We start from the raw sequence: 27572 nt of genomic DNA on the forward strand, positions 1-27572 counted from the left end.
TTTGCACCTAATACACCATGAAAATTATTGACAATATCAAATAGCAAAGCTATTAAAAACCATAAGCCAAAGTGATACTAATAAAAATATAGTCCAAGTCATAATTTATGTAAGATTTTGAAATAAGTCAACTTTTTTTTTTTTTTTCTGATTGGCATGGTGAGGCTGAAATGCAGGTCCACAAGTCAACAAAATATTTGTGTGTGTTTTGATCTTTTTCATCTTTTATAGGCTTTAACATATACAATAAAATTGCCTTTTAAAACTAAAAGAGTGAAGTTTATCTTGTTCACATGAAACCTATTTTTGTTTTGTTTAATTTGAAATAAGCATTCACAGTGTTGATTTTTATCTGACATGAGACAGTTCCTCCTTGCTGTAGGTGCTTGTTAAATAAGAAAAAACTTAAGAAGTTGAAAACTTGCAGCTAAATGTTCATTACTTTCCTATGATTGGCAGAACATTGCTGGTTCAGGGAAATCCATAACATTTTTATGATGAGTAAATCTCATCTTGAGTGTATAATCAAGAGCATAAATCTCATCTTGAGTGTATCATCAGTGAGGAGGAAGAGCAAATTCCTCCTCCTCAAAGTTAAGTTCTCAGCCTGAGCACAAGATTCAGAGAAAGGGTTCCTTCCTCAGTCTTACACTTATTTGAAAAGAAAAGGGAAATACTGTTTACTTTTCCTTTTTAATATTTTTCTCCTATATCAGCAAGACTTGAGATTTGCAGATAAACATTCTTACTCTCAAGCCCAAGAAACAATGGAAACATTTTAAGATTTCCTTTTTTTGATCACAGGATTTTTTCCCCAAGACTCTTGTCACTTGAAATAAACATATATAATATATAAAATATATATTATGTATAAAATATATATTATATATATAAAATGTGTATTTTGAGACATGGTCTTGCTGGAGTATAGTGATACAGTCATAGCTCACTGCAACCTTGAACTCCTGGGCTCAGGGATTCCTCTTGGTTCAGCCTCCCAAGTAGCTGGGATTACAGCCATATGCTACCATGCCCAACTGATTTTTTTATTTTTATTTTTTGTTTTTTGTAGAGATGGAGGTATCACTGTGTTACCCAGGCTGGTACAGAACTCCTGGCCTCAAGTGATCCTCTTGCCTTGGTCTCCCCAAAGCACTTGGGATTACAAGTGTGAACCACCACAACTGGCCTTAAAAATATTTTCTCTAAGGTCTCGCGGAGAGTTGTTCAGTTACTTCATGTGATAACAAATGTTTGCAGATTGGGCCATTCTTCATTCTCAAAATAATTGGCAAAATCTGGTCCGCTGTGTTTGCGAAAGTACTCCTGAAAGTCTTCTTTCAGTTTAGACACCTGTTGAGAATTCTTCTGCTGAGCCACTGTATTTCTGTATGTAGTAGATTTATGTGCTCTTCATCCATGTTTTTACACAGTTCTTTAAACGTTTTTGAATGAACAGGTTTTTATATAAGTTAATACTTTTTTGGAACTTCAATTAGAACTTTAAAAATTTCCTTTCCTAGGGCTTTTGACACCAGCATCTCTCTGTGAAGAAAACACTGTGTTGTGAAGTGGGGTTTGCTTTTATTTTTTTTGAGACGAAGTCTCCCTCTGTTGCTCAGACTGGAGTGCAGTGGTGCAATCTCGGCTCATTTCAACCTCCACCTCCTGCGTTTAAGTGATTCTCCTTCCTCAGCCTCCTGAGTAGCTGGGATTACAGGTGCGTGCCACCACGCCCAGCTAATTTTTGTATTTTTGGTAGAGATGGGGTTTGACCATATTGGTCAGGCTGGTTTCGAACACCTGACCTCAGGTGATCTGACCGGCTCATCCTCCTGGAATCCCTCCTGGGATTACAGGCGTGAGCCACCACACCTGGCCGAATTTCGGAGCACTTTGGATTTCAGATTTTCAGATTTGGGATGCTCAACATGTACTGTAGAACTTTTTTCAGTTTCTTTTCTGTATCTCATATAAACATTTTACTGATCTTTTACTCAGTGTAATTTTACATTTTTTATTATAATTACAGTAGATTCTCACCACCAATTGTGTGACTTTCCCATTGCTGGGCAATACATTCTACTACTATGTAACTTGCTGCCTCAGCCTTTTCACTCATTTTTGTTTTTTAAACAAAATATTCAGTGTGTTTTGAGATTCCATTACATTTGACATTTAACTTGTCAAATGAATGTAATTTGTATTTAAGTGTCTGTTGAATTTTGCTGAAACTGTTGCTGTATTTGTCAAGTTGTTTTCCACAGGCACCACAGAATGGTATGGGAAAACTTAGTGCAGCCCTGTATACATCCATTGATACGTAGTTTGCATTGTAAAGAGGGACTTGTTTCATGTGTCTCTTGATGTACTAGTGCCATGAAATGACTCACTAGATACCGTTCTTTACCAACCTTGCTGGAATTTTCCTTTGGCTCTATTCTTACACTTCATCCTCAGAAATTACCACGTTGGATTATCGGGCATTTGTAAAATGCAGATGTTAATGTATAAGACATAAGACCGTAACAAAAAACTAATTGAGAAAAAAATCACAAAACTAAATTTTCATGATATAATTCCATTGTAATTTTTTCCGTGTTTTACAAAGCTTGTACCAAATAGCAAAACACTGGGGGTAACTGAGTTGCAAGGTGTAAACTTTTTTTTTTTTTTTTTTTTTAGAGACAGAGTCTTGTTCTGTTACTCAGACTGGAGTGCAGTGGCGTGAACACGACTCACTGTAGCCTCAATCTTCCAGGCTCAAGTGATCCTTCTACCTCAACCTCCCATGCAGCTGGGACTGTAGGTGCATGCCACCACACTGGCTAATTTTTTTTTTTTTTCTTGAGACGGACTCTTGCTGTGTTTCCCAGGCTGGAGTGCGATTAGCATGATCTCGGCTCACTGCAACCTCTGCCTCTTGGGTTCAAGCAATTCTCCTGCCTCAGCCTCCCGAGTAGCAGGGATTACAGGCATGTGCCACCATTCCTGGCTAATTTTTTTTTTTTTTTTTGTATTTTTAGTAGACACAGGATTTCGCCATGTTGGCCAGGCTAAGTCTTGAACTCCTGACTTAAGGTGATTCGCCCGCCTCGGCCTCTCAAAGTGCTAGGAATACAGGTGTGAGCCACTGCTCCTGGCCTAATTTTTTAATTTTTTGTAGAAATGGGATCTCACTATATTGTGCAGGCTAGTTTCGAACTCCTGGGTTCAAGCAGTCCTCCCACCTTGGCCTCCCAAAGTGCTGGAATTACAGGTGTAAACCACTGTGGCTGGCCTTTTCATCAGAATCAAAATTTCTTTCCAATTTTCCATTACACTTGTAGAACTTTTTTGCTCATATCAGGCAGTTGGCGGTGCCTAGAGGGAGGTTTGGGGAGGTAATTGGAGAGGGAGAGGCTGATGTTCATTCGCCCCCTACCATCCTCCCACTATGCGTAGCAACCTCCAGTTATCAAGGACAACTGTATCCCAATAAACATGGTCTTACTGTGCACTACCACATATGGCTAATTTCTAACACAGTTGTTAGGTTGTTCATGTACTGTCAATACTTTCATTGCTTGATGCACAAAAGTTAAAAAATTAAAAAAAATTTTTTTTGTTAAATTTCTGATCCCTCAAAGAACTCAAGCAGTATCTTCAATATCTTGTGGATTCCAGGTTGAGAATCCCTGCCTTACACTCGGGGACTTCTTCGAATACATTGTTGTAGAAAAACTGAACATGCCTGTGTCTGTGCTTTCCTCTATAATCAGGCAGCTTTTGCTTATCTTCTAAATCTCTCACACCTGACGAATTTGGTAGACTTAAGTTACATCTGGAAGTGTAGCTGCAGGGTGCAGGGAAGTCTGGGAAATGCTTTTTAGTTTTTAAACTTTCAACTTCCTGTGGTATAGGAAGGCACAGTAGAGGGAAATTGGGATAGATACTGTGTGCCAGTATACTATATCTGCCATATTACTGGATTTTTAAAAATGAAGACTTTCTTGCTTGTTTGTGTAGTAAAATTTTTTCCAAAAGGAAACTTAAAAGCATTCATTAATTAAAAATTTTATTTAGCACCTGCAGTATGCTGGCATTCTTCTAGACACTTGGGCAGCATTTAGTGAGCAAAACAAAGATCCATGTCCTCATGGAGTTTTAATTCCAGTGGAAAGAGATAAGATAATAGACGTAACACATTGTTAAATAAGTTTTCTGTGTTATTGTGTGAATAAAAAGAGTCAAGTAGTGGCCAGTGAAATCTTAGATATTATACCATGTGAGTATTTATGCGGCTATATCAAGAACCTTGGACTTTTACCACATTTTCCCCACAACCTTGAGGAAATAATCTATTTTGGTTGCTTTTGTAGTAAACAGTGGTGATTAATGGATAAGGGTCTGAGATACAGTAGATCGTGGCATTAATGTATATGTTATGATGTGGCATATATCGAGCATTTGTAAGTTTATAAAAATAAACTGTTCTCTCAAAAATTGGTTTTGACACAGGTTCATGTATCACTGGTTATTCAGTAATGACAATTTTCAAAGTTGTCTTAGTCTGCACTACTATGACAAAATACCGTAGAGTAGGTAGCTTATAAAGAACAGATGTTTATTTCTTTTTTTCCTTTTTTTTTTTTTTTGAGACAAAGTCTCACTCTGTTGATGGTGTGACCTTGGCTCACTGCAACCTCTGCCTCCCAGGTTCAAATGATTCTTTTGCCTCAGCCTCCTGAGTAGCTGGGATTACCAGTGCCCGCCACCACACCTGGCTAATTTTTGTATTTATAGTAGAGTTCAGGTTTCTCCATCTTGGCCAGGCTGGTCTTGAACTGCTGACCTCAGGTGATCCACCTGCCTCAGCCTCCCAAAGTGCTGGCATTACAGGCGTGAGCCACCGTACCTGGCCGGATGTGTATTTCTAACAGTTCTGGTGGCTGGGAAGTTTAAGATGAAGGCACTGGCAGATTCGTATCTGATGAGGATCTGTTTCATGGTTCATAGATGGTGCCTTTTCACTGTGTGCTCACATGGTGGGAGGGAAGAGCTTATTCTCTAGGGTTTCTCTTAGAAGGATACTCAACCCAGAGGAAGCTTCCAAAATGGCCAAATAGGAACAGCTTCCGTCTGCAGCTCCCAGTGAGACTGATGCAGAAGATGGGTGATTTCTGCATTTCCAACTTAGGTATATGGTTCATCTCAATGGGACTGATTGGGTGGTGGGTGCAGCCCAAGGAGGGTGAGCCAAAGCAGGACGGGGCGTTGCCTCACCTGGGAAGCACAAGGGGTCGGGAGATTTCCCTTTTCTAGTCAAGGGAATCCATGACAGTCTGTACCTGGAGAAATGGTACACTTCTGCCCAAATACTGCATTTTTCCCATAGTCTTTGGAACCGGCAGACCAGGAAATTCCCTCCTGTGCCTGGCTCGGTGGGTCCCCGCCCATGGAGGCTTGCTCACTGCTAGCGCAGCAGTCTGAGATTGATCTGCGATGCTGCAGCTTGGCAGGGGGAGGGGCATCCACCATTACTGAGGCTTGAATAGGCGGTTTTGTGCTCACAGTGTAAACAAAGAGGCCAGGAAGCTTGAACTGGGCAGAGCCCACTGCAACTCAGCAAGGCCTACTGCCTCTTTATATTCCACCTCTTTGGGCAGTGCATACCAGAACAAAAGGCAGCAGACAGCTTCAGCAGACCTAAACATCCCTGTCTGACAGCTCTGAAGAGAGCAGTGGTTCTCCCAGCATGGCATTTGAGCTCTGACAACGAACAGACTGCCTCCTCAAGTGGGTCCCAAGCCCCCATGTAGCCTGACTGGGAGACATCTCCCAGTAGGGGCTGACAGACACCTCATCCAGGCGAGTGCCCCTCTGGGATGAAGCTTCCAGAGGAAGGATCAAGCAGCAATATTTGCTGTTCTGCAGCCTCCGCTGGTGATACCTTGGCAGACAGGGTCTAGAGTGGACCTCCAGCAAACTCCAACAGACCTGCAGCTAAGGGGACTGACTGTTAGAAGGAAAACTAACAAACAGAAAGGAATAGCATCAACATCAACAAAAAGCACATCCACATGAAAACCCCACCTGTAGGTCACCAACATCAAAGAGCAAAGGTAGATAAAAACCACAAAGATGGGGAGAAACCAGAGCAGAAAAACTGAAAATTCAAAAAACCAGAGTGCCTCTTCTCCTCCAAAGGATTGCAGTTCCTTGCCAGCAAAGGAACAAAACTGGATTGAGAATGAGTTTGATGAGTTGACAGAAGTAGGCTTCAGAAAGGTTGGTAATAACAAACTTCTCTGAGCTACAGGAGCATGTTCTAACCCATCTCAAGGAAGCTAAAAACCTTGAAAAAAGGTTAGATGAATGGCTAAATAGAATAAACAGTATAAAGAAGACCTTCAATGACCTCATAGAGCTGAAAACTACAGTACGAGAACTTCGTGACTCATGCACAAGCTTCAATAGCCGATTCGATCAAGTGGAAGAAAAGATTTTAGTGTTTGAAGATCAAATTAATGAAATAAAGCAAGAAGACTAGATTAGAGAAAAAAGAGTGAAAAGAAATGAAGAAAGCCTCCAAGAAATACGTGACTATGTAAAAAGACCAAGTCTGCGTTTGATTGGTGTTCCTGAATGTGACGGGGAGAATGGATCCAAGTTAAAAAACAATCTTCAGGATATTATCCAGGAGAACTTCCCCAACCTAGCAAGGCAGGCCAACATTTAAATTCAGGAAATACAGAGAACAACACGAAGATACTCTTTGAGAAGAGCAACCCCAAGACACATAATTATCAGATTCACCAAGGTTGAAATGAAGGAAAAAATATTAAGGGCAGCCAGAGAGAAAGATTGGGTTACCCACAAAGGGAAGCTCATCAGACTAACAGCGGTTCTCTCTGCAGAGATTCTGGCTCTCCGCAGCGGTTCTGGCTTCTCTACAAGCCAGAAGAGAGTGGGGGCTAATATTCAACATTCTTAAAGAAAAGAATTTTCAACCCAGAATTTCTCATCTAGCCAAACTAAACATTGTAAGTGAAGGAGAAATAAAAGCCTTTACAGACAAGCAAATGCTGAGAGATTTTGTCACCAGAAGGCCTGCCTTACAAGAACTCCTGAAGAAAACACTAAACATGGAAAGGAACAACTGGTACCAGCCACTGCAAAAATATGCCAAATTGTAAAGACCATCGACACTATGAATAAACTGCATGAATTAATGGGCAAAATAACCAGCTAATATCATAAAGACAGGATCAAATTCACATATAACAATATTAACCTTAAATGTAAATGGGCTAAATGCCCCAATTAAAAGACACAGACTGGAAAATCGGATAAAGAGTCAAGACCCATCAGTGTGCTGTATTCAGGAGACCCATCTCACATGAAAAGACACACATAGGCTAAAAATAAAGGGAGGGAGGAAGATCTACCAAGCAAATGGAAAGCAAAAAAAGCAGGGATTGCAGTCGTAGTCTCTGATAAAACAGACTTTAAACCAACAAAGATCAAAAGGGACCAAGAAGGCCATTGCATAATGGTAAAGGGATCAATTCAACAAGAAGAGCTAATTATCCTAAATATATATGCACTGAATGCAGGAGCCCCCAGATTCATAAAGCAAGTCCTTAGAGACCAACAAAGAGACTTAGACTCCCACACAATAATAATGGGAGACTTTAACACCCCACTGTAAATATTAGATCAACAAGACAGAAGGTTGACAAGGATATTCAGGACTTCAACTCACCTCTGGACCAAGTAGATCTAATAGATGTCTACAGAACTCTCCACCGCAAATCAACAGAATATACATGCTTTTCAGCACCTCGTTGCACTTATTTTAAAATTGACCACATAATTGGAAGTAAAACACTCCTCAGCAAATACAGAAGAGCAGAAATCACAACAGACTGTCTCTCAGACTACAGTGCAATCAAATTAGAACTCAGGATTAAGAAACTCACTCAAAACTGCACAACTACATGGAAAGTGAACAACGTGCTCCTGAATGACTACTGGCTAAATAACGAAATGAAGGCAGAGATAAAGACGTTCCTTAAACCAATGAGAACAAAGACACAACGTACCAGAATCTCTGGGAAACATTTAAAGTAGTGTGTAGTGGGAAATTTACATCTCTAAATGCCCGCAAGAGAAAGCAGGAAAGATCTAAAATCGACACCCTAACATCACAATTAAAAGGACTAGAGAAGCAAGAGCAAACAAATTGAAAAGCTAGCAGAAAGCAAGAAATAACTAAGATCAGAGCAGAACTGAAGGAGATAGAGACACAAAAAAAACCCTTAAAAAAATCAGTGAATCCAGGAGCTGGTTTTTTGAAAAAATCAACAAAATAGACCATTAGCAAGACTAATAAAGAAGAAATGAGAGAAGAATCAAATAGACACAATAAAAAATGATAAAGGGGATATCACCACTGATCCCACAGAAATACAAACTACCATCAGAGAATACTATAAATACCTCTATGCAAATAAACTAGAAAATGTAGAAGAAATGGGTAAATTTCTGGACACATACACCCTCCCAAGACTAAACCAGGAAGAAGTTGAATCTCTGAATAGACCAATAGCAGGTTCTGAATTGAGGCAATAACTTGCACACGTATGTTTATTGTGACATTATTCATAATAGCAAAGACTTGGAACCAATCCAAATGTCTATCAGTGATAGACTGGATTAAGGAAATGTGGCACATATATACCATGGAATACTATGCAGCCATAGAAAGGGATGAGTTCATGTCCTTTGTAGCAACATGGATGAAGCTGGAAACCATCATTCTTAGCAAACTATCACAAGGGCAGAAAACCAAACACTGCATCTTCTCACTGATAAGTGGGAGTTGAGCAATGAGAACACATGGACACAGGGTGGGGAACATCACACACCATGGCCTGTCGGGGTGGGGGGCTGTGGGAGGGATAGCATTAGGAGAAATACCGAATGTAAATGATCAGTCGATGGGTGTGGCAAACCAACATGGCAATGTATACCTATGGAACAAACCTGCATGTTGTGCACATGTACCCTAGAACTTAAAGTATATTTAAAAAAAAAAAAAAAAGGACACTCAACCCATTCATGAAGGCTCCACTCTTATGACCTAATTATCTCCCAAAGGCCCCAACTTCTCATATTGTCACTTGGGGGTTAGCATTTCAACATATGGATTTTGGGAGGCACATGAACATTCAGACCATAGCAAAAATGTTCAGTTATTTTTATTTTACTTATTTTTTGAGACAGGGTCTTTCTCTGTCTTCCAGGCTGAAGTGCAGTGGTGTGAGCACAACTCACTGCAGCATTAACCTCCCGTGCTCAAGTGGTCCTCACACCTCAGTTTCTTGAGTAGCTGGGACTACGAGTGTATACCACTATGCCTGGTTAATTTTTTTATTTTTGTAGAAAAGGGCTCTTGCTATGTTGCCCAGGCTGGTCTTGAACTCTTGGGCTCAAGCAGTCCTCCCACCTTGGCCTCCAAAAGTGCTGGGATTGCAGATGTGAGTCACTGCACCCAGCCTGTTCAGTTATTTTTGAATCATTATGTTTTAGAAGGCAGTAAGTGCTCTGGAAGAAGACAAAGTAGATTCCAGCAAAGACAAAGTAGATTCCAGCAAGGGCAATGCTCGGGTCTGGAGGTAGTTTGCAATATTAAATAAGATGGTTGGGATGGGTTGTATTGAAAAGGTGATACTTCAGCAAAGGAAGTGATGGAGTTCGTTATTGAGATATCTGGCAGAAACACATTCCAGGCAAAATAAACGGCTTATACAAAGGCACTAAAGTGAGATCCTGGCATGTTGGAGGAAAGCAAGGAGGCCCACCCAGTGCAGTGCATCCAGAGCAGAGTGAGTGAGAAGACTTGTAGGTAGGATATGAGGACAGGGAGGTAAGGACTGGGGGTATTCCCCTAGGGTCCTTTATGTCATTGAAATGGGTAGCCGCACAGGGCTTTGAGCAGAGTGGTGACAAAAATCTACCTAAGGTGTTTTTTCCTTCTTCTATCCCTCAGTGTATTTAAAAGATCACTAAGCATGTAGTGTTGAGAATAAACTGTAGGGGGCGTCAGAGGTAGAAGGAGACTAGTGACGTTGTTTACTTGACCGTGGTAGATATGGTAAGGTGATCAGATTCTGGATATATTTTGAAAGTAGAATTATCAAGACTTCCCGATGTATTGGATGTGGGATAAGAGACAAGGATGAAGCTAAGTTGGATTGAGCAACTGGAGACATAGAATTGTCTTTAACTTAGATGGGAAAGCCAGGGTAGAGCACACTTGGAAGGGAAGGTCAGATCCGTTTTGTATGTGTTGAGTTGGTAATATTATTAGAGATTGAAGTGGAAATGTTGAGTAATTACAAGACTAGATGAGATCACCAAGGAAGTGACTGTAGTTAGGCGAGGACAGGGAAAGGACTAAGCCCTGGGCATTCCATTAAAGTGAACTTAGAAGTGGTCAGTGAGATTGGGAGGAAACAAAGTATATTAGCCAAATGAAGAAAGCATTTCCAAGAAGAGGATGTGGTCAGCTTTATCAAATGCTGCTAATAGGACAAATAAGATGAGGACTGAGAATTGACAATTGGATTTAGTAACATGGAGATCATTGGTTATTGAGAAGAATGGTGTTGGTGGAGTGGGGTGGGGAAAGTCTGATTGGAATGTGTTTAAGAGAGGATTGGAAGAGAGGACTTGTTGACAGTGTCCATAAAGAAGTCTTTGCTTTCAGAAGGAGAGAAATGGGACAGTAGCTGGATTGGGGGGATGGGAGTGAGAAAGTTTTTTTCCTAAGACACAGAAATATCTTGATTTTATGGTGATGAAAATGATTCAATAAAGAGGAAAGAGGAGATTATACCTAAATTCCAAGCTCTGTTTTTATAATCACTTTTCCATACATTCTCAGTTCCTCTGCCCCTCTCTTGCTTTATCACTCTTGCTTGGCAAAGCCACAAACTTTGTGAAATGCAACACTTCTGCTTCTAGGTGCCTGCACTTTCTGTTACACCATATTGTAATCAGCACAAGCTTTCGCAAGATTTTTCATTTATTCTGAAGTGTTCTGGCTTCAGGCTTCGGTAATAAAAAGTGAACTGTAAGGGATACACTGGCCTGCCTTAGGATAATAGGGTTGAGAGCTGATCTTTTTCATTGGGGACTCTTAAGCCTAGAAAGCAGAATTCTTTGAAGTTGTCTGTTTCTTTAGTGAAGATTATTTGCCAGGGGTTAGATGCTTGATACTGCTGAGCATGTTCCACAGTGGTGGGGCATGGAGATATGGAAGAGGTAAGAAGTTACTATTTGCAGTTCCAAAGTTTTAGTTAGCCCTGTTTGTAGTCTTCCTCTGTCGTCCTTGTTGTTTCCGAGTGCTAGGTTACTAGTTTCCTGGATTCTTCTTAGCAGAATACCTGTTCCTTCTTCCCCCATAGTTTTCTTTTCTGTCACTGTAGGCTTAAGCATAACCAACCTTCCTTCATTCCTCTCTCCCTTCTTCAGAATTCTTGTTGCTTTATTTTCATTTTTCTTTTTTTTTTTGAGACAGAGTCTCGCTCTGTCACCCAGGCTGGAGTGCAGTGGTGCCATCTTGGCTCACAGCAACCTCTGCCTCCCAGTTCAAGTGATTCTCCTGCCTCAGCCTCCTGAGTAGCTGGGATTACACGCTTGCACCACCAGGCCAGGCTAATTGTTGTATTTTTGGTAGAGATGGAGTTTCACCATGTTGACTAGGCTGGTCTTGAACTCCCAACCTCAGGTTGCCCGCCTTGGCCTCCCAAAGTGCTGGGATTACAGGTGTGAGCTACCGCGCCAGGCCCTTTATTTTTGATAAACTGCTATAATAAGCTCCTGTTAGAAGTTTTTTTAAACATTACACCATGTTGTCTTGATATTCTGATCATATATGCACACATATATATGCAGTTTTTCAAGAGATGTTTAACAGATATATACCATATATTGAATATTTGCTATCAAATATTCTTAACTATGTTATCTTGCAGTATATCACTTTCAAGTTAAAATGCCAGAAACAACACCAATATATACAATTATTTTAAGGAATGATATATAATGACACATTAAGGTATAGATTCTTTTGACTTGTAATTCTTAGAATGATAATAGCAAAAATGATGCAAAAAGTCTTCAGTGTGAGATTATGATGAAGCTACATTTTACTGTTGTCTTTTTCAGCCATAATGAAAATGGTCTCGGTGTCTAGCTGCAGACAGATTTACTCATTCTAGAGCTGCAGGCAGATTTACTCCTTCCAGCTCATTCAACACAGGATACATGACTGCATAGAAGGGCATGTAAAACATGGAAATGGCCTCAGCTTCATTCTTCATCTCTTCCATTGTCATCTCATTCAAACACCAACTACAGTAGAAAAAGCAGTGCTAAAACGCACTTCATTCACTGCAGTGAATTCTCCTTTTTTTGCGTTATAAAAGAATAAGGCACAAAACATACACAGGCAACTGAGGCACTGACTTCACTTCCCACCTATAGACCCTCTTCAGGGTCTGTTCACTTTGGTAACGCCAGAAGGACTTGAGAGGAACCAACTTTATTTCTTTACTTTTACTGTAATCTAGTCCCGAGAGGAAGAGGAGAGAAATGCCTGTGGTTTATTTTACTGTGAACTGCAAGTTCAAATCATTTCTTATCTGTTGAAATAGAGTTGGCTGTGATATTAGGGCTCACCATTATTCTTTTCAACTCTATCACCTCTAATAAAATCCACAGGGAACTTGTGAGATGTGCTGTTAGTGTATTAATAGTCTCTTCTGTTTGTGGCAGCAACAGTGCTTTTGAAATCACATAAGATTTTTTCCTCCCTGTGGATATATAGTGATTTTTACTTAATTTAGATATAGAAAAAAGTTACTTTGATTTTGTAGTTGTGTCTTAAAAAAGAGTAAAAAAAAAAAATTACAATTTAAAATTTCTCATTGACTTTAAAAACAATTGATGTATTTTTTGTACACAATTCTAAATATTTCCTTTTTTTAGTTAAGAAAATGAAAATTATGTATGTCTTGTTGAAAAGTTCTGTTGTTGAAGAAGAACATCCAGAATATCTTCTACTTTATCAGAGTCTCTTCTAAATGTATTAAGTTAAACAATTTGAAGTTTGCCCTTTTTGTGTGTGTGTTGTCTCTTTAAATATGACATTACTAAATATTTCATAAGTATGTGATTCACTGTTTTTTTTTGAGATAGAGTTTTGCTCTTGTCACCCTGGCTGGAGTACAATGGCACGATCTAGGCTCACTGCCACCTCCACCTCCTGGGTTCAAGTGATCCTCCTGCCTCAGCCTCCTGAGTAGCTGGGATTACAGGCACCCACCACCACACCCAGATAATTTTTGTATTTTTAGTAGAGACGGGGTTTCACCATGTTGGCCAGGCTGGTCTCGAACTCCTGTCCTCAGGTGATCCACCCGCCTTGGGTCCCCCCCATGGTGCTGGGATAACAGGCGGGAACCACCATGGCCAGCCGTGATTAACTTTTTGAGTTCACAGTAGTTATTCTACTTTTTAGTGATGCCAAAAAATTCTGCTTCAGTAAGCATTGGTATTTAAAAGATATTTAGAGTATTTTTGGGTTAATAGTTGCAAAATAAACTTGAAGATTTATGAAAATTGTGTGAATTGAGATTTAAGGTTGTTTTAACATGTATAATGTCTAAAAATGAAACCTATTGTTTGAGGGAAGATGTGCATAGAAGCTTTTACTAATTTGAAAATGTTCTTATATGGACATAACACATATTTACTAGTATTTGACTACTGTGTGAATGGTGTACAGTAAGTGCACTAATCACAGGATGCTGTGATTGCTTTATGTATTTTAAGGAAGAGTATTAGAACAGGAAGGATAATTTGAACTGTCTCAAAAGATCTTAACATTAGGTTGCAAATGACATTATGTTAGGTTTCTGTGTTTTTGTAGCAGAAACCTACAGTTTCTGCTGATTTTAGGTATTTGATAACAGTTTCCTGGCTGATGATAGGTATTTTAATAGTCATACATTGCATTCTGAAGTGACCCAGCAGAAGCGCATAGAACTCAAATGTTCTCTTTTTGTTTCCGGTGTTATCTTGTGTTGCCCATAATGAAAACTTTCCATTGTATGGCTTCTGTGATATCTACTGTATAGAAAAAGGAGTTATACGTTTTTAATATCATTAACATTTTTCTTTTAGATTATCTGCAATTATGAAATGAAATAACTCAAGATGAGCAAGTTAAAAGTGATACCAGAGAAAAGGTACTGTAATTCTAAATATCAGTATGCATAAGTTACAGAAATAATGTATAACAGAGTTATTTGAAACTCAATACTTGACAAAGTATTATTTGTGTTTAAGTAGATAGTATATTTATGTAATTAAAAATGTTTATTAACATTTAACTTTTCAGTTAAAATAGGAGTCAGCAAACTATGACCACCTCCTGTTTTTGTATAGCCTGTGAGCTCAGAATGGTTTTTACATTTTTTTTTTTTTGAGACAGAGTTTCATTCTTGTTGCCCAAGCTAGAGTGCAGTGGCACAGTCTCAGCTTACTACAACCTTTGCCTCCTGGGTTCAAATAATTCTCCTGCCTCAGCCTCCTGAGTAGCTGGGATTACAGGCACCCACCACCATACCCGACTAATTTTTTGTACTTTTAGTAGAGACAGGGTTTCACCATGTTGTCCAGGCTGGTCTCGAACTCCTGACCTCAGGTGATCCACCTGCCTCAGCCTCCCAAAGTGTTGGGATTACAGGTGTGAACCTCCGTGCCAGGCCAGTCTTTACATTTTTAAATGGTTAAAAAAAATAGTATTTTGTGATACATGAACATTATATACAATTTGCATTTCAGCATCTATAAATAAAGTGTTTTTTGGAACACAGCCATGCTAATTCATTTACATATTGTCTGTGGCCACTTTTGCATTAAAATGGTAAATTCGAGTAGTTATGACAGGGACTGCATAGCCCACAGTGCCTAAAATATATACTATTTGGCCCTTTACAGGAAAAGTTTAGGCTGGGCATGGTGGCTCACGCCTGTAATCCCAGCACTTTGGGAGGCCGTGGCGAGTGGGTCATCTGAGGTCAGGAGTTCGAGACCAGTCTGGCCAACATGGTGAAACCCTGTCTCTATAAAAAATACAAGAATTAGCTGGGTGTGGAGGTGGGCACCTGTAATCCCAGCTACCTGGGAGGCTGAGGCTGGAGAATCGCTTGAACCTGGGAGTCAGAGGTTGCAGTGAGCCCTTATCTCGCCACTGCACTCCAGCCTGGGCAACACAGCAAGACTCTGTCTCAAAAAAAAAAAAAGAAAAGAAAAAAGAAAAAGTTTAACTGATTCCTGAGTTAAAGCACACTGTATCACCTCTGTTAAAGTTCTTAAATATCAAGAAATTGTCTTAATGTTGGTTTTATTTCTTTCAGTTGAAAGACAATTCTGATTGATCTTATTTGAAATTGTCTTGGCTATACAGCCATGAGCAAAATGTATAACTGTGAAGCCTCAGTTTTCTCATCTGTACAGTTATTTTAATGATAATGCTATTATCATAAGGCTGTGAAGATTAGATGGTATTTGGCTTGGTATAATTAACAGTGTATTAATATTGGTAGTGAAAGTTTCTGCTTTGTCGCAATGTTCTTATGGTTACGTGTATACAACTTTACATTCATAGGTATACTTTATATTTGTTTTATAATGAATAGTATACACACTGTTTAGGTTAGATTTATTCCTTAAATTGGTAGGTTTTGCAGTTATTAACTATGTAATACGTCATACCAAATTTCATTTTGGTCACATACTTGTGTAGTTTCTATAGGAAAGGAATTAGGCATTATTTGTATTTTTAAAAGGATCTTTTTAAAAAATGCCTTACTTTTTGCATCAGGTCAAACAAATAATGCTATTTCTATTGATTAGCTAAACTATCTAAAGTTACTAGATCATTGTGCATAAAAATGTGAAATTACTTTTAGTTTGAAAGCCTCTGGCACCTAAGGTCATTTAAAATTTTTTTCTCCTGAAGTATATTTATTGGATATTTTTTGTTTTGTTTTTGTTTTTGTTGTAGGGTAACTAATTTGGAATCACTGCAAATAGTCTTTGTCTAAAGGCAATTTCTAGTAAATTTCTAGTAAATTATACTTTCTAGTAAAACTTGTCATATTGCTCTGTGAAGAAAGCTGAATGCAATAAGGCAAACTGAGATAGATAGAAAAGGGTCAAAGCTCCCTTCCCATAGTATGGCATATTGAGACTGTGTCAGAGAACTTACAAGAATGTCTTCTAAGGGTCTGAAAAGCGGGGAGAAATAATACTTCCAGGTTTTGTTTTGAATTTTTTTCTTTCTTCAAATTTGATGAGAGCCCACCAATTTTTACAGAAAATCTTTTGTGTACTTTCATGTCTCTAGAGGCTTCTGTAGATACTCTTTGATTTCTTTTTTTTTCTTTGCCTCTTTTTGATTTATTTCTCAATTATGAGAAATTTTATGTACCTAGCTTGGTACTAAATCTGTGACAGTAGAAAAGAAACATGAATGTAACACTTAATACAGTGTCTTGAAGAAAATGAGTGTTGAATATGTTCTAAAAAAAAAAGCCCTATTCTCTTTTTATGCAAAGTCTGTAAGTTGATAAAGAATATCTGAACAAATGCAGTATGGTGACTTAACCAGTGTGTAGTGAAGTGTTAAATTTTGAGGTGTATAGAATTTGAAAATAAGGTACTCATAAACAGGTGTTTATTATGTGATAGGGGCTTGAAGAGGCAAGGGTAGCTTGAGGGTTAGTGGAATATTCAGAGTTGCTGAATTTAAACAAAGATTCTAATTAGATAGATTAGATTGGCAGATTTAAAGACCATGGCAGATGGCAGTAAGTGGCGATTTTAATCAAAGAAGCACGTCTAGTGAAATATAAGCAGCAGAAATATTCTCTACACTTCACTCTCTACCATTGTGGTCATGCCCTAAATCTTATCATTAGAAAAACTCTCATTTCAAAATACTAATTTATTCTTTTCATTCTCCAACTATAATCTGTTATCTTTCTAGCTCACTTGCTCAAATATCTGTTCTCTAAGAGTTCTACCTCACCCAGAGCTCTACTCTGTTAACTTTTATTTTCTCTCATTCATCTCTTCCTCCTTCTCTTTTATTAGTATAGAATCTGTTGTCCATTATTACACATTCTTGCTGATACCTGAGATGTCTTTACCTCACTTTAAATTTTTCCATCACATCCAAGAGACAAAGTCCTTACGCTGGATAACCTTTATTGAGCAGCTGAATGACACTGGAGGATGAACTCATTTAGTAGGTATCACTAGAAAAATGGTGACAGTGGATATCCTTATCTTGTTTTCTGATCATTGGAGAAAAGCATTCTTTTACCTTTAAGCATTTTGTTAACTGAGTTTCTGTAGATGCTTTTTATCAGGTTGAAAAAATTCTCTTATATTTTAGTATGCTGAGAATTTTTTATCCAGTATAAATGTCTGATTTTGTGAAATACTTTTTCTGTCTGTTGAGATGGCTACAAGGTTTTTCTCTTTTAGTTTATTAATAGGTGAATTATATTGAATGATGTTCAAATATTAAACCAGCCTTGCATTCCTGTGATAGATCTTACTTGATCATGATATATTGTAATTATCCTTTTCATATATTGTTGGATTTGATTTGCTAAAGGGTTGTTTAGAAGTTCTGCATCCCCAGCACTTTGGGAGGCCGAGACGGGCGGATCACGAGGTCAGGAGATCGAGACCATCCTGGCGAACACAGTGAAACCCTGTCTCTACTAAAAATACAAAAAACTAGCTGGGCGAGGTGGCGGGCGCCTGTAGTCCCAGCTACTTGGGAGGCTGAGGCAGGAGAATGGCGGGAACCCGGGAGGCGGAGCTTGCAGTGAGCTGAGATCCGGCCACTGCACTCCAGCCTGGGCGACAGAGCAAGACTCCACCTCAAAAAAAAAAAAAAAAAAAAAAAAAAAAAAGTTCTGCATCTATGTTCATGAAGCATATTGGGCTGCTTTTTCCTTTTCTTGTTATGTTTTTATCTGGTTTTGGTATTAGGTACTAGCCACATAGAATTTTGGAATCAGGAAGCATTTCCTCCTTTTCAGGTTTTTTTGAAGACTTTGTGTATAATTGGTATTATTTCTTTGTATGTTTGGTAATATTCATCAGTTAAGGCACCTTGACTTGGAATTTTCTTTGTGGCAACTTTTTAAAGTATAAATTCATGGCCGGGCACGGTGGCTCATGCCTGTAATCCCAGCACTTTGGGAGGCTGAGATGGGCGGATCACCTGAGGTCAGGAGTTCAAGACCAGCCTGGCCAACATGGTAAAACCCGTCTCTACTAAAAATATAAAAACTAGCCGGGTGTGGTGGTGGACGCCTGTAATCCCAGCTACTTGAGAGGCTGAGTCAGGAGAATTATTTGAACCCAGGAGACGGAAGTTGCAGTGAGCCGACACAGTGCCACTGCACTCCAGCTTCTGCGACACAGTAAGACTCTGTCTCAAAAAGCAAACAAACAATAAAGTATAAATTCACTTTCTTTAATAGATAAAGATAGCACTATTAAGGTTTTTCTATTTCTTATTGAGTGAGTTTTGGTAATTTGTGTCTATGATAGGCTGAATAATGGTCCCTTAGGAGATGTCCATGCCTTAATCCCTGGATCCAGTGAATGTGTTACATTACTTGATAAAAGGGACTTTGTAGATATAAATAAATTGGGCATCTTGATATGGAGAGATGATCCTGGATTATCTGTGTGGGCCCAGTGTAATCATAAGGGTCTTTATTAAGGGGAGGGCAAGAGGATCAAAGTCAGTAGTAGGAGATGTGAGGATGGAAGTAAAAGGTTAGGGTGATGTAAAAAAGAGGCCATGAGCCAAGGAATACAGGTGACCTCTAGAAACTAGAAAAGGCAAGGAAATGGATTCTCCCTCAGAGCCTCTAGAAAAACCATTTCTTCTTCTTTTTTAAAAATTATTATTTTTTTAAAATTATACTTTGAGTTCTGCGTTACATGTGCAGAACGTGCAGTTTTGTTACATAAGTATACATGTGCCATGGTGGTTTGCTGCACCCATCAACTCATCACCTACATTAGGTATTTCTCCTAATGTTATCCCTCCCCTAGCCCCCCACCCCCCAACAGGCCCCAGTGTGTGATGTTTCCCTTCTTGTATCCATGTGTTCTTATTGTTCAACTCCCACTTATGAGTGAGAACATGCTACAAACCATTTCTTCTTATACCTTGGTTTTAGCCCAGTGAAACTGGTTTTGGATTTCTGATCTCTAGCCTGTAATACAATAATAAGTGCATGTTGTTTTTAAGCAGTGAGGTTAGTGGTAATTGGTTACAGCAGTAGTAGGAAACAAATACTTTCATATGGAAGTATTAGGAAGCTAATGTCTTTCAAGGAATTTGTTCATTTCTTCTATGTTGTCCAATTTAGTAGGCATAAAGTTGTTGAAGTATTCTTTTATCTTTTTACTGTCTAGCATTTATAGTGATGTTACTTTTCTATTCCTAATATTGGGAATTAGTGTTTTGTCTTTTTTCTCGATCAGCCTGGTTGGAAGTTTATCAATTCTACTGATATTCTCTAAGAAGAAGCTTTTGTTGATTTTCCTATGGTTTTGTTGATTTTCCTATGGTTTTGCATGTTTCTTTGATTTCTATTTTAATTTTTATTATTTCCTGACTTGTACTTACTTTTGAGTTTCATGTGCTCTTTTTTTCTTATTTTTTACATTGAAAGCTAAGGTCATTGATTTGAGACATTTCTGTTCTACTGTGGACATTTATTACTGTAAATTTCCCCCTAAATACTGTTTTGGTGATATCCTGCTAATTCTGATATACTGTATTTTCATTCAGTTCGAAATAACTTCTGATTTCCCTTTTGATTTTTATTTGATCCATGGGTTATTTAGAAGCTTGTTATTTACTTTCCCAATATTTGAGGGGTTTCTAAAGGTTTTAACTGACTTTAGTTCCATAGTTGACTTGATTAGTTATTAGCATGATGTATTTTTTCTGTTCTTTTACTTTTAGCCTATTTCTATCTTTGTATTTAAAGTGCATTTCTTGTAGGCAAGGTGTATTGTGTCTACTTTTTTTTTTTTTCTAAATATACAGTCTACCCTTTTCTGTCTTTTAATTGAGGATTTTAGATCCTATTTATTTATTTATTTATTTATTTATTTTTGAGATGGAGTCTTGCTCTGTCACCCAGGCTGGAGTGCAGTGGGGCGATCTCGGCTCACTGCAAGCTCTGCCTCCTGGGTTCACTCCATTCTCCTGTCTCAGCCTCTTGAGTAGCTGGGATTGCAGGTGCCTGCCACCACACCCAGCTAATTTTTTACTTTTGTTTTGTATTTTTAGTAGAGATGCAGTTTCACCGTGTTAGCCAGGATGGTCTCGATCTCCTCAGCTCGTGATCTGCCCGCCTCAGCCTCCCAAAGTGCTGGGATTACAGGTGTGAGCCACCGTGCCTGGCCCTGGATCCTCTATATTTAATGTGTTAAAAAATATCATCTTACTATTTCTTTTCTTTTCTTTTCTTGTTTTTTGGAGACAGAGTCTCGCCATGTGCCCCAGGCTGGAGTGCAGTGGCCCGATGCTGGCTCACTGCAACCCCTGCTTACCGAGTTCAAGCAGTTCTCTGCCTCAGCTTCCCAAGTAGCTGGGATTATAGGTGACTGCCATGATGCCTGGCTAATTTTTTATATTTTTAGTAGAGATGGGATTTCACCATCTTGGCCAGGCTGGTCTTGAACTCCTGACTTTGTGATCCACCCGCCTCAGCTCCCAGAGTGCTGGGACAAGTGTGAGCCATCGTGCCTGGCCTATTTATTTTCTATATGTTTCATTTTTTATTCTCTTCTTCCTCCTTTTCTTCCTTTTCTTACATTAATGAGTATTTCTTCCTGTTTCCATTTCATCTTCTCGTTGGCTTAGCTCCTTATTAGCTAGAACTCTGTTTTGTTTTAGTGACTTTTATAGGGTTTATACTATACATCTAGTACACTTATCATAGTCCATCTTTTAGTGATATATCACTTCCTACATAGGATAAAAACCTTCCATAGGCCGGGCGCGGTGGCTCACGCCTGTAATCCCAGCACTTTGGGAGGCCGAGGCGGGTGGATCACGAGGTCCGGAGACAGAGACCATCCTGGCTAACACAGTGAAACCCCCTCTCTACTAAAAATACAAAAAATTAGCCAGGCGTGGTGGCGGGCACCTGTAGTCCCAGCTACTGGGGAGGCTGAGGCGGGAGAATGGCGTGAACCCGGGAGGCGGAGCTTGCAGTGAGCCGAGACCGTGCCACTGCACTCCAGCCTGGGCAGCAGAGCGTTTGTACTGTTTGTCATACGCTTACTGTTGCATACGTTATAGACCCAGCACAGTACTTCGTTTTAGTTTAAATAATTATCTTTTAGAGAAATTTAAATAATATATAGTATCGTTGTCTTATCACTCATTTTCTACTTCTTTTTTTTCTTTTTTAAAGAACAGAGATAGGGTCTTGCTATGTTGCCCAGGCTGGTCTGGAACTGCTGGTTTCAAGCTGCCCTCTCGCCTCAGCCTCCCAAAGTGCTGGGATTACAGGTCTGAGCCACTGCTCCTGGCTTTCTGGCTGCTTGCTTTTTTTCTGAAGATAATTCTGTTGTCATACTTATCTTTGTTCTTCTGTGTATAACCTGTCTTTTGCTATGTGGCTGCTTTTCCCGTTTTCTTTTAAAAATCACTGATTTTGGAAGGTTTGATTATGATGTCCCTCGATATGTTTTTTTTTTTTTTTAAATGTTTCTTGTACCTTTAGTTTATTGAGCTTCTTGGGTATGTAGCTTATCAAAATTGGAAAAATTTTGGCCATAATTTTATTACATATTTCTGTTCTTTTCTGTCTCTCTTCAGGAACTTCAGTTAAATGTATATGTCTTTCCTTGAAGTCGGTCCACAGATCACTGCCCTGTCAAATTTTTTCTCTTAATTCTGTTTTCTCTCTCTTTTATTTTGGATACTTTTTATTGCTGTATCCTCAAGTTCACTCATCTTTTTTTCTGACACATAAAATTTGCTGTTTTTCTCATACAAAATATATTTCATTTCAGACATTGTAGTCTGATTTGGGTCTTTTTAATATTTTTTAAGTGACTAAGTTTTGCACACATGTAATATAGTTACAACACTTATTTTGATATCCTTGTTTGTTATAATGTTTGTATCTATTCTTTGTTCATTTTGATTGTTCACATTATAGATTGTACTTAGCTGTTTCTGTGCATGCCTGGTAACTTTTGATTGGTGAATTTTACCTTCTGCTGTCCTGGACATTTTTGTATTCTTTAAATATTCTTGAGCCTTATTCTGGGAGGCAGTTAAGTTACTTCAAAAAAGTGTGAATCTTTTGAGTCTTTCTTTTAATGTTTGTTAGATGGGACTGGAGCTATTCTCAGTCCATCTGACTAAATTATTCCTTACTACTGAGGTTAGACCCCTGTGTGTACTCTATCCAGTGCTCTGCTAATCATGAGATTTTAACATTTTGATTGGTGGGAACAGACACAATTCCCTGTCCTGTGATCACCTAGCAGTATTACTTTGAATCCTTTCTGATGATTTTTTTTCCTAGTCTTGGGTAGTTTCCTCACGCTCCTGCACTGATCTATATTCAGCTGTATATTTGAGGGAGGCTTTCTGCAGGTCTCTGGAGTTTTTTCTGTGCAGCTGTCTCTCCTCTGGTCGTCTCTCTTTGGAATTTTAGCCATGATGGTTTTCCTGGACTCTTAGCTTTACCTCCTTAACTAAAGAAGTCTGTTGGGCTGTCTGGGTTCTGCCTTCTTACATTGCCTGAAACTGTCAAGGCTGTAAGCTGGGGCAAGTACTTGGTTTACCTCATTTATTTCCTGTCTTTCCATATTGGTAGGATATGGAAGCCCAAGGCCACCTTTAGTTTTCAGGTGGTAAGTTAGTGGATTTATTTTATTTTATTTTTGCTTCTGTCTTATTTAACTTCTAAGCAGAAATTGACATTTCTTTTAGATGTTGTCCCTCCTATTTGAAACGTATTTCAGTTGGTTTCCGTGGTACCATTGTCTCTTGTTTTTCTTCCCACTTCATTTGCCACTGCTTCTAAACCTACTTATGGGACTTTTTACTCTGTAGGACCTATAAATAGTCCTCAGGACTCAGTCCTAAACTTTTTCTCCTTTTAACCTATACAGTGTCCTTAGACAATCTTATTTGAGTCCTATTGATTTAGATGTCATCTGTAGTGGAGACCAGTCCCTCTGTATCTCCATGCCTGTTAAGTATTGCCACCTGGGAGTTTAATAGTTGTCTCCCACATAATGTGTTCCCCCAAATTGAGCCTCTGCAGATCTTTTCATCCTCTAGTGTTACTCTTGACTCGGTGAAATGACATTCTAACCATGCACAAGTGCAAGCCGTAAATCTGGGAGTCATCCTTGACAATCTTTTTGTTTAGCATTCTTCATCCAGGCTACCATGAATACTGTGTTTTGTATCTATCACTAAAAGTAAATCACTTGTCTATGTACTTCTCCATGCCCATTGTTGCTACCTTGACCAGGCTTTTATCATCCCTTTCTAAGATCACTGTAATAGTCTCCTTAGTTACTTCTCTGCCTCTACTCTTGATTCCTTTATGTAATCCGTTCACTTCACAAGAGTCAGGAGGCCTTTAAAAATTGTATATCTAAACTTCCAGTTTGAATATCATTGAATAATTCTGTCTTCCCCATCTCTTCCTGGAAATTATTTAAAATACTCAGAAAACTAGGAGGACTAAACAGCCTGATTCTTTGAAAATTCAGTGTTTGGCAAGATTAGGAAACATTAGCTGCAGACTCAGCAATACATATAAAGGCTGCCAGATGCAACTGGGACATTGGGCAGAAGCCACTTGGGAGGAAGTGAAGATAAGTACACGTAGGGACCAGAGGGCTCAGAATAGCAGATCTCAGAAAGCTCCAGCACAAATATACTTGTTGAAGGCTTAGGGTGGACCCTAAATTGTTTTGCAGCAATTTGACAACTCACTGTATCTGGGTTGTGCAGAGATGGGAGAACAGTATTTCATGGATGGGACTGGTTCAGAGAAGCAGATCAGACAGGCTATTCAACAATTATGTAAACCAATAGCATGTATCCAAAGCAGTCTGTCTCTGTGACAGCAAAGGAGAGAGCCATTCAATTGTGAGACCTAATTAATTTGAAATGCTACCCTGGTCTTCCTTCACCTCCCATCTTTTTATAGGAACTTATACAAGTTACCGATCAAGGAAAATTCAGCTCATTCCATGAGTAATTAAAAGGTACTGTTTAAAAAAAAAAAAAGGAGAAACAGAGAGTTGTTACCAGAAATAACATTTTTAGGAAGCAGGTGAAAATTCTTATGAAATATTTCACTACAAATTAAAAAATAAGAAAACTGATGATGCAGTTACTTCTGTGAAGATCATAAAACAGAAACAGATAAATTGAGAGAGGATATTGTGAGTCAGCAGGAAGAGATGAAATGTGAACTGGCAATACTTAAAACAGAAGAGAAAATATCACAGAAAGGACAATTAAATTAGCAGCAGTACGAAAGTAGATAGATGCTATAAAAGCACAGTAAAACACACGAAGAATAGTAATGGAAAAAGTGAACACAATTTAATGGATGTAAACAAATGATTAAAGGAATTAGAGATAAAAGGTTAGATGTGGAAGACTGGCAAAAGAAGTCCAGTATACTTGTAACTGTAATTTCCAAGGAAGGAATGGAAACAGTAGAATAGAATGTGTTATTTAAAAGGTATGTTTTTAGAAATGTATCAAGAAAACTTCTGGTTGAGTGCGGGGAGGGAGAAGGAAGAATGATGACTTAAAACACACAGGCTGTGTCAGAGAAAACTGCACAGAGAAGGACATATGCTAGATAGCAGAACATGTTCTAGAGAAGTTTTGGACCTTAAAGATAGTCTTTTGGGTAGCTAGGTAAAAAGATAAAATTATATGGGGCAAAAATAATCAGGTTGCTTCTAACAACAAAGCCTGTTCACCTTGAATTTAAAACTCTGTTGAACAACCTGAGTCAAAGAGGAACTAAAAACAGACATTTGAGAATATCTTGAATACAGTAATGAAAGCAGACACTAACCTTTGGAAACAGGTGAAGCAGTTCCCGTAAAGGAATTCACATTTTTTCCTTTCCTGATTGACCTATTGGTAAAGATAGGTAAAAGGTAGTATATCTAAGTTGATCTCATAGAAGTAGAGAGTGGAATAGTGGGTATGGGGACTTGGAGAGGGTTGTTTTCCCTATTTGTAAAGCAATCTGTCAGAGTCTGTTTTTGTCCTCTGTCACGGTGTTTGTACATGGTGTTGCGTTCATGGTGTTCCTGATGTGGACTGTTTGATCACCCCTACAATATAGTAATTGATGTAATGCTTTATAAACATATATTTTGGTTCAGATAAAAAGTTGGCTGGACGCAGTGGCTCATGCCTGTAATCCCAGCACTTTGGGAGGCCAAGGTGGGTGAATTACCTGAGGTCAGGAGTTTAAGACCAGCCTGGCTAACATGGTGAAACCCTGTCTCTACTAAAAATACAAAAATTAGCTGGGCATGGTGGTGGGCGCCTGTAATCCCAGCTACTCAGGAGGCTGAGGCAGGAGAATCACTTGAACCAGGGAGGCGGAGGTTGTGGTGAGCCGAGGTTGCACCACTGTCCTCCAGCCTGAGTGACAGAGCAAGACTCCATCTCAAAAAAAAAAAAAAAAAAAGGCCATGCGTGGTAGCTCGTGCCTGTAATCCCAGCACTTTGGGAGGCCAAGGCGGGTGGATCACTTGAGGTCAGGAGTTCAAGACGAGCCTGGCCAGCATGGTAAAACCCCATCTCTAATACAAAACTTAGCTTGGCGTGGTGGCACATGCCTGTAATCCCAGCTACCCTGGAGGCTGAGGCACGAGAATCCCTTGAACCTGGGAGGTAGAGGTTGCAGTGAGCCGAGATTGTGCCACTGAACTCCAGCCTGGGCGACAGAACAAGACCTTGTCTCAAAAAAGAAAAAAAAAAAATATAGTGTGCTTAATATATATAGCAATGTATTAGTTTAGATATAGGCTAAGCTGATGTATTAGATACCTCAGAATACAATGGCTAAATAGTCAAGCTTATTTCTATTTTATTAACCTAGAGGTGGTTGTTCAAGGGTGGCAGAATGGCTCTGCTTTTCCTGAATATGTGACTTCTATCTCTGGGTCCAAGGTGTTTTCTCTTGTTCTCACCATATCATAGCCAGTGGGAATGCAGAAAGGATGCACATCTTATTCTTAAAAGCAAAACTTGCGAAGTGACTCACATCTTATCTGCCTATATCTCACTTGCCAGGACTTGGATACATGGCTATGCCTAGTGTGGTAGTCACAAGGGCTGGTCACATATATTTTAGTTCTCCTTATGGGCACCTGGCAGGGTTGTATTTTTTTTTTTTTTTTTTTTTGAGGTTAATCTGTGGCCGTGTGACTTGCTTTAGCCAGTGAAATGAACTGAAGTGATATTTGTCATTTCCAGGTGAGAGCTTTAAGAGCTAGTGCACTATTTGCCACATCTCTCTCTCTTTTTTTTCCTCTTGGTTTTGCGAACATGAAAATATCTCTGGCAGCCTACGTCGTTGAATGAGTCTCCTGCTGACTTGCGCTGTACGTGTGATGTGAGCAGGAATTACACTTCCGTTATGTTGAATAAGCCAAGGGGATTGTGGAGTTGTTCGTTTTGGCAGTATAACCGAGCCCAGAAGTTCTCAAGGTGTTAGCTGTGGACCTTAGAGGAATGCGGTCACAACCGTTTTAATAGTAGTACTGAGAGATGATTTGCTTTATTTGCGCTCATTTTCTCATGACTATAAAGTGCTATTTTCCAGAGGCCTCATGATGTGTGATACTGTAACAGATTGAATGCAGAAGTAGGTATGAAACTCTGTCTTCTACTGAGCCAGACATTAAAAGAGATTTGTAGTAATGTAAAACACTGCCGCTCTTCTCTCTAAATTTTTTCTTTTTTGGTAAAATACAGATACCATTTATAAAAATGTTATGTAACCGATATATTATTTTAAGTGATTTAATGATGAATGAGTACTTTAACATTTGTTCAATTTTAATTTGTGTTATGGTAAAAAGAAATCTATTCCACATAAAGTAGAGGAAAACAAAGTTATGTGTTTAATATTTGGAGAGAAACAGTAAAAATGTGATTAAAGCCAGAGTAATAGTTATAATTGAGCAGAAATTTCTGAAAGATAAGGTGCATTTTGAAAATAAAGCCTTATTGTTTGAAATTGTTTTACTACCATGCATCCTGTGTAATTCTAAAAGTTTTGTATATTTTTATGGGTTTTTTTTTTTGCTGCTTTTTTAAAACCGTATTTATGAGGAAGTCTTTATTACCTGCATTTGATTTACTTTGTAAGGTG

At 38.9% G+C, this 27572-nt stretch overlaps 1 protein-coding gene across 3 annotated transcripts in view; it reads left to right on the forward strand.

Moving 5' to 3' along the window:
* AGTPBP1 (ATP/GTP binding protein 1) overlaps positions 1–27572 on the forward strand; it is a 200513-nt gene that overhangs the window by 13283 nt on the left and 159658 nt on the right. Inside the window, exon 2 of one of the 3 annotated variants that reach the window (XM_033236931.1) lies at positions 14239–14303. The exons of the other annotated variants lie outside the window; for them this stretch is intronic. Within the exon in view, the coding sequence (XP_033092822.1) occupies positions 14272–14303 (32 nt within the window). The 5' untranslated portion in view covers positions 14239–14271. The remainder of the gene's footprint in view (positions 1–14238; positions 14304–27572) is intronic. 3 annotated transcript variants of the gene reach the window in all.

The sequence above is a fragment of the Trachypithecus francoisi genome, unplaced genomic scaffold (genome assembly GCF_009764315.1).
Source record: "Trachypithecus francoisi isolate TF-2019V2 unplaced genomic scaffold, Tfra_2.0 Lachesis_group16, whole genome shotgun sequence".
NCBI lineage: Eukaryota > Metazoa > Chordata > Mammalia > Primates > Cercopithecidae > Trachypithecus > Trachypithecus francoisi.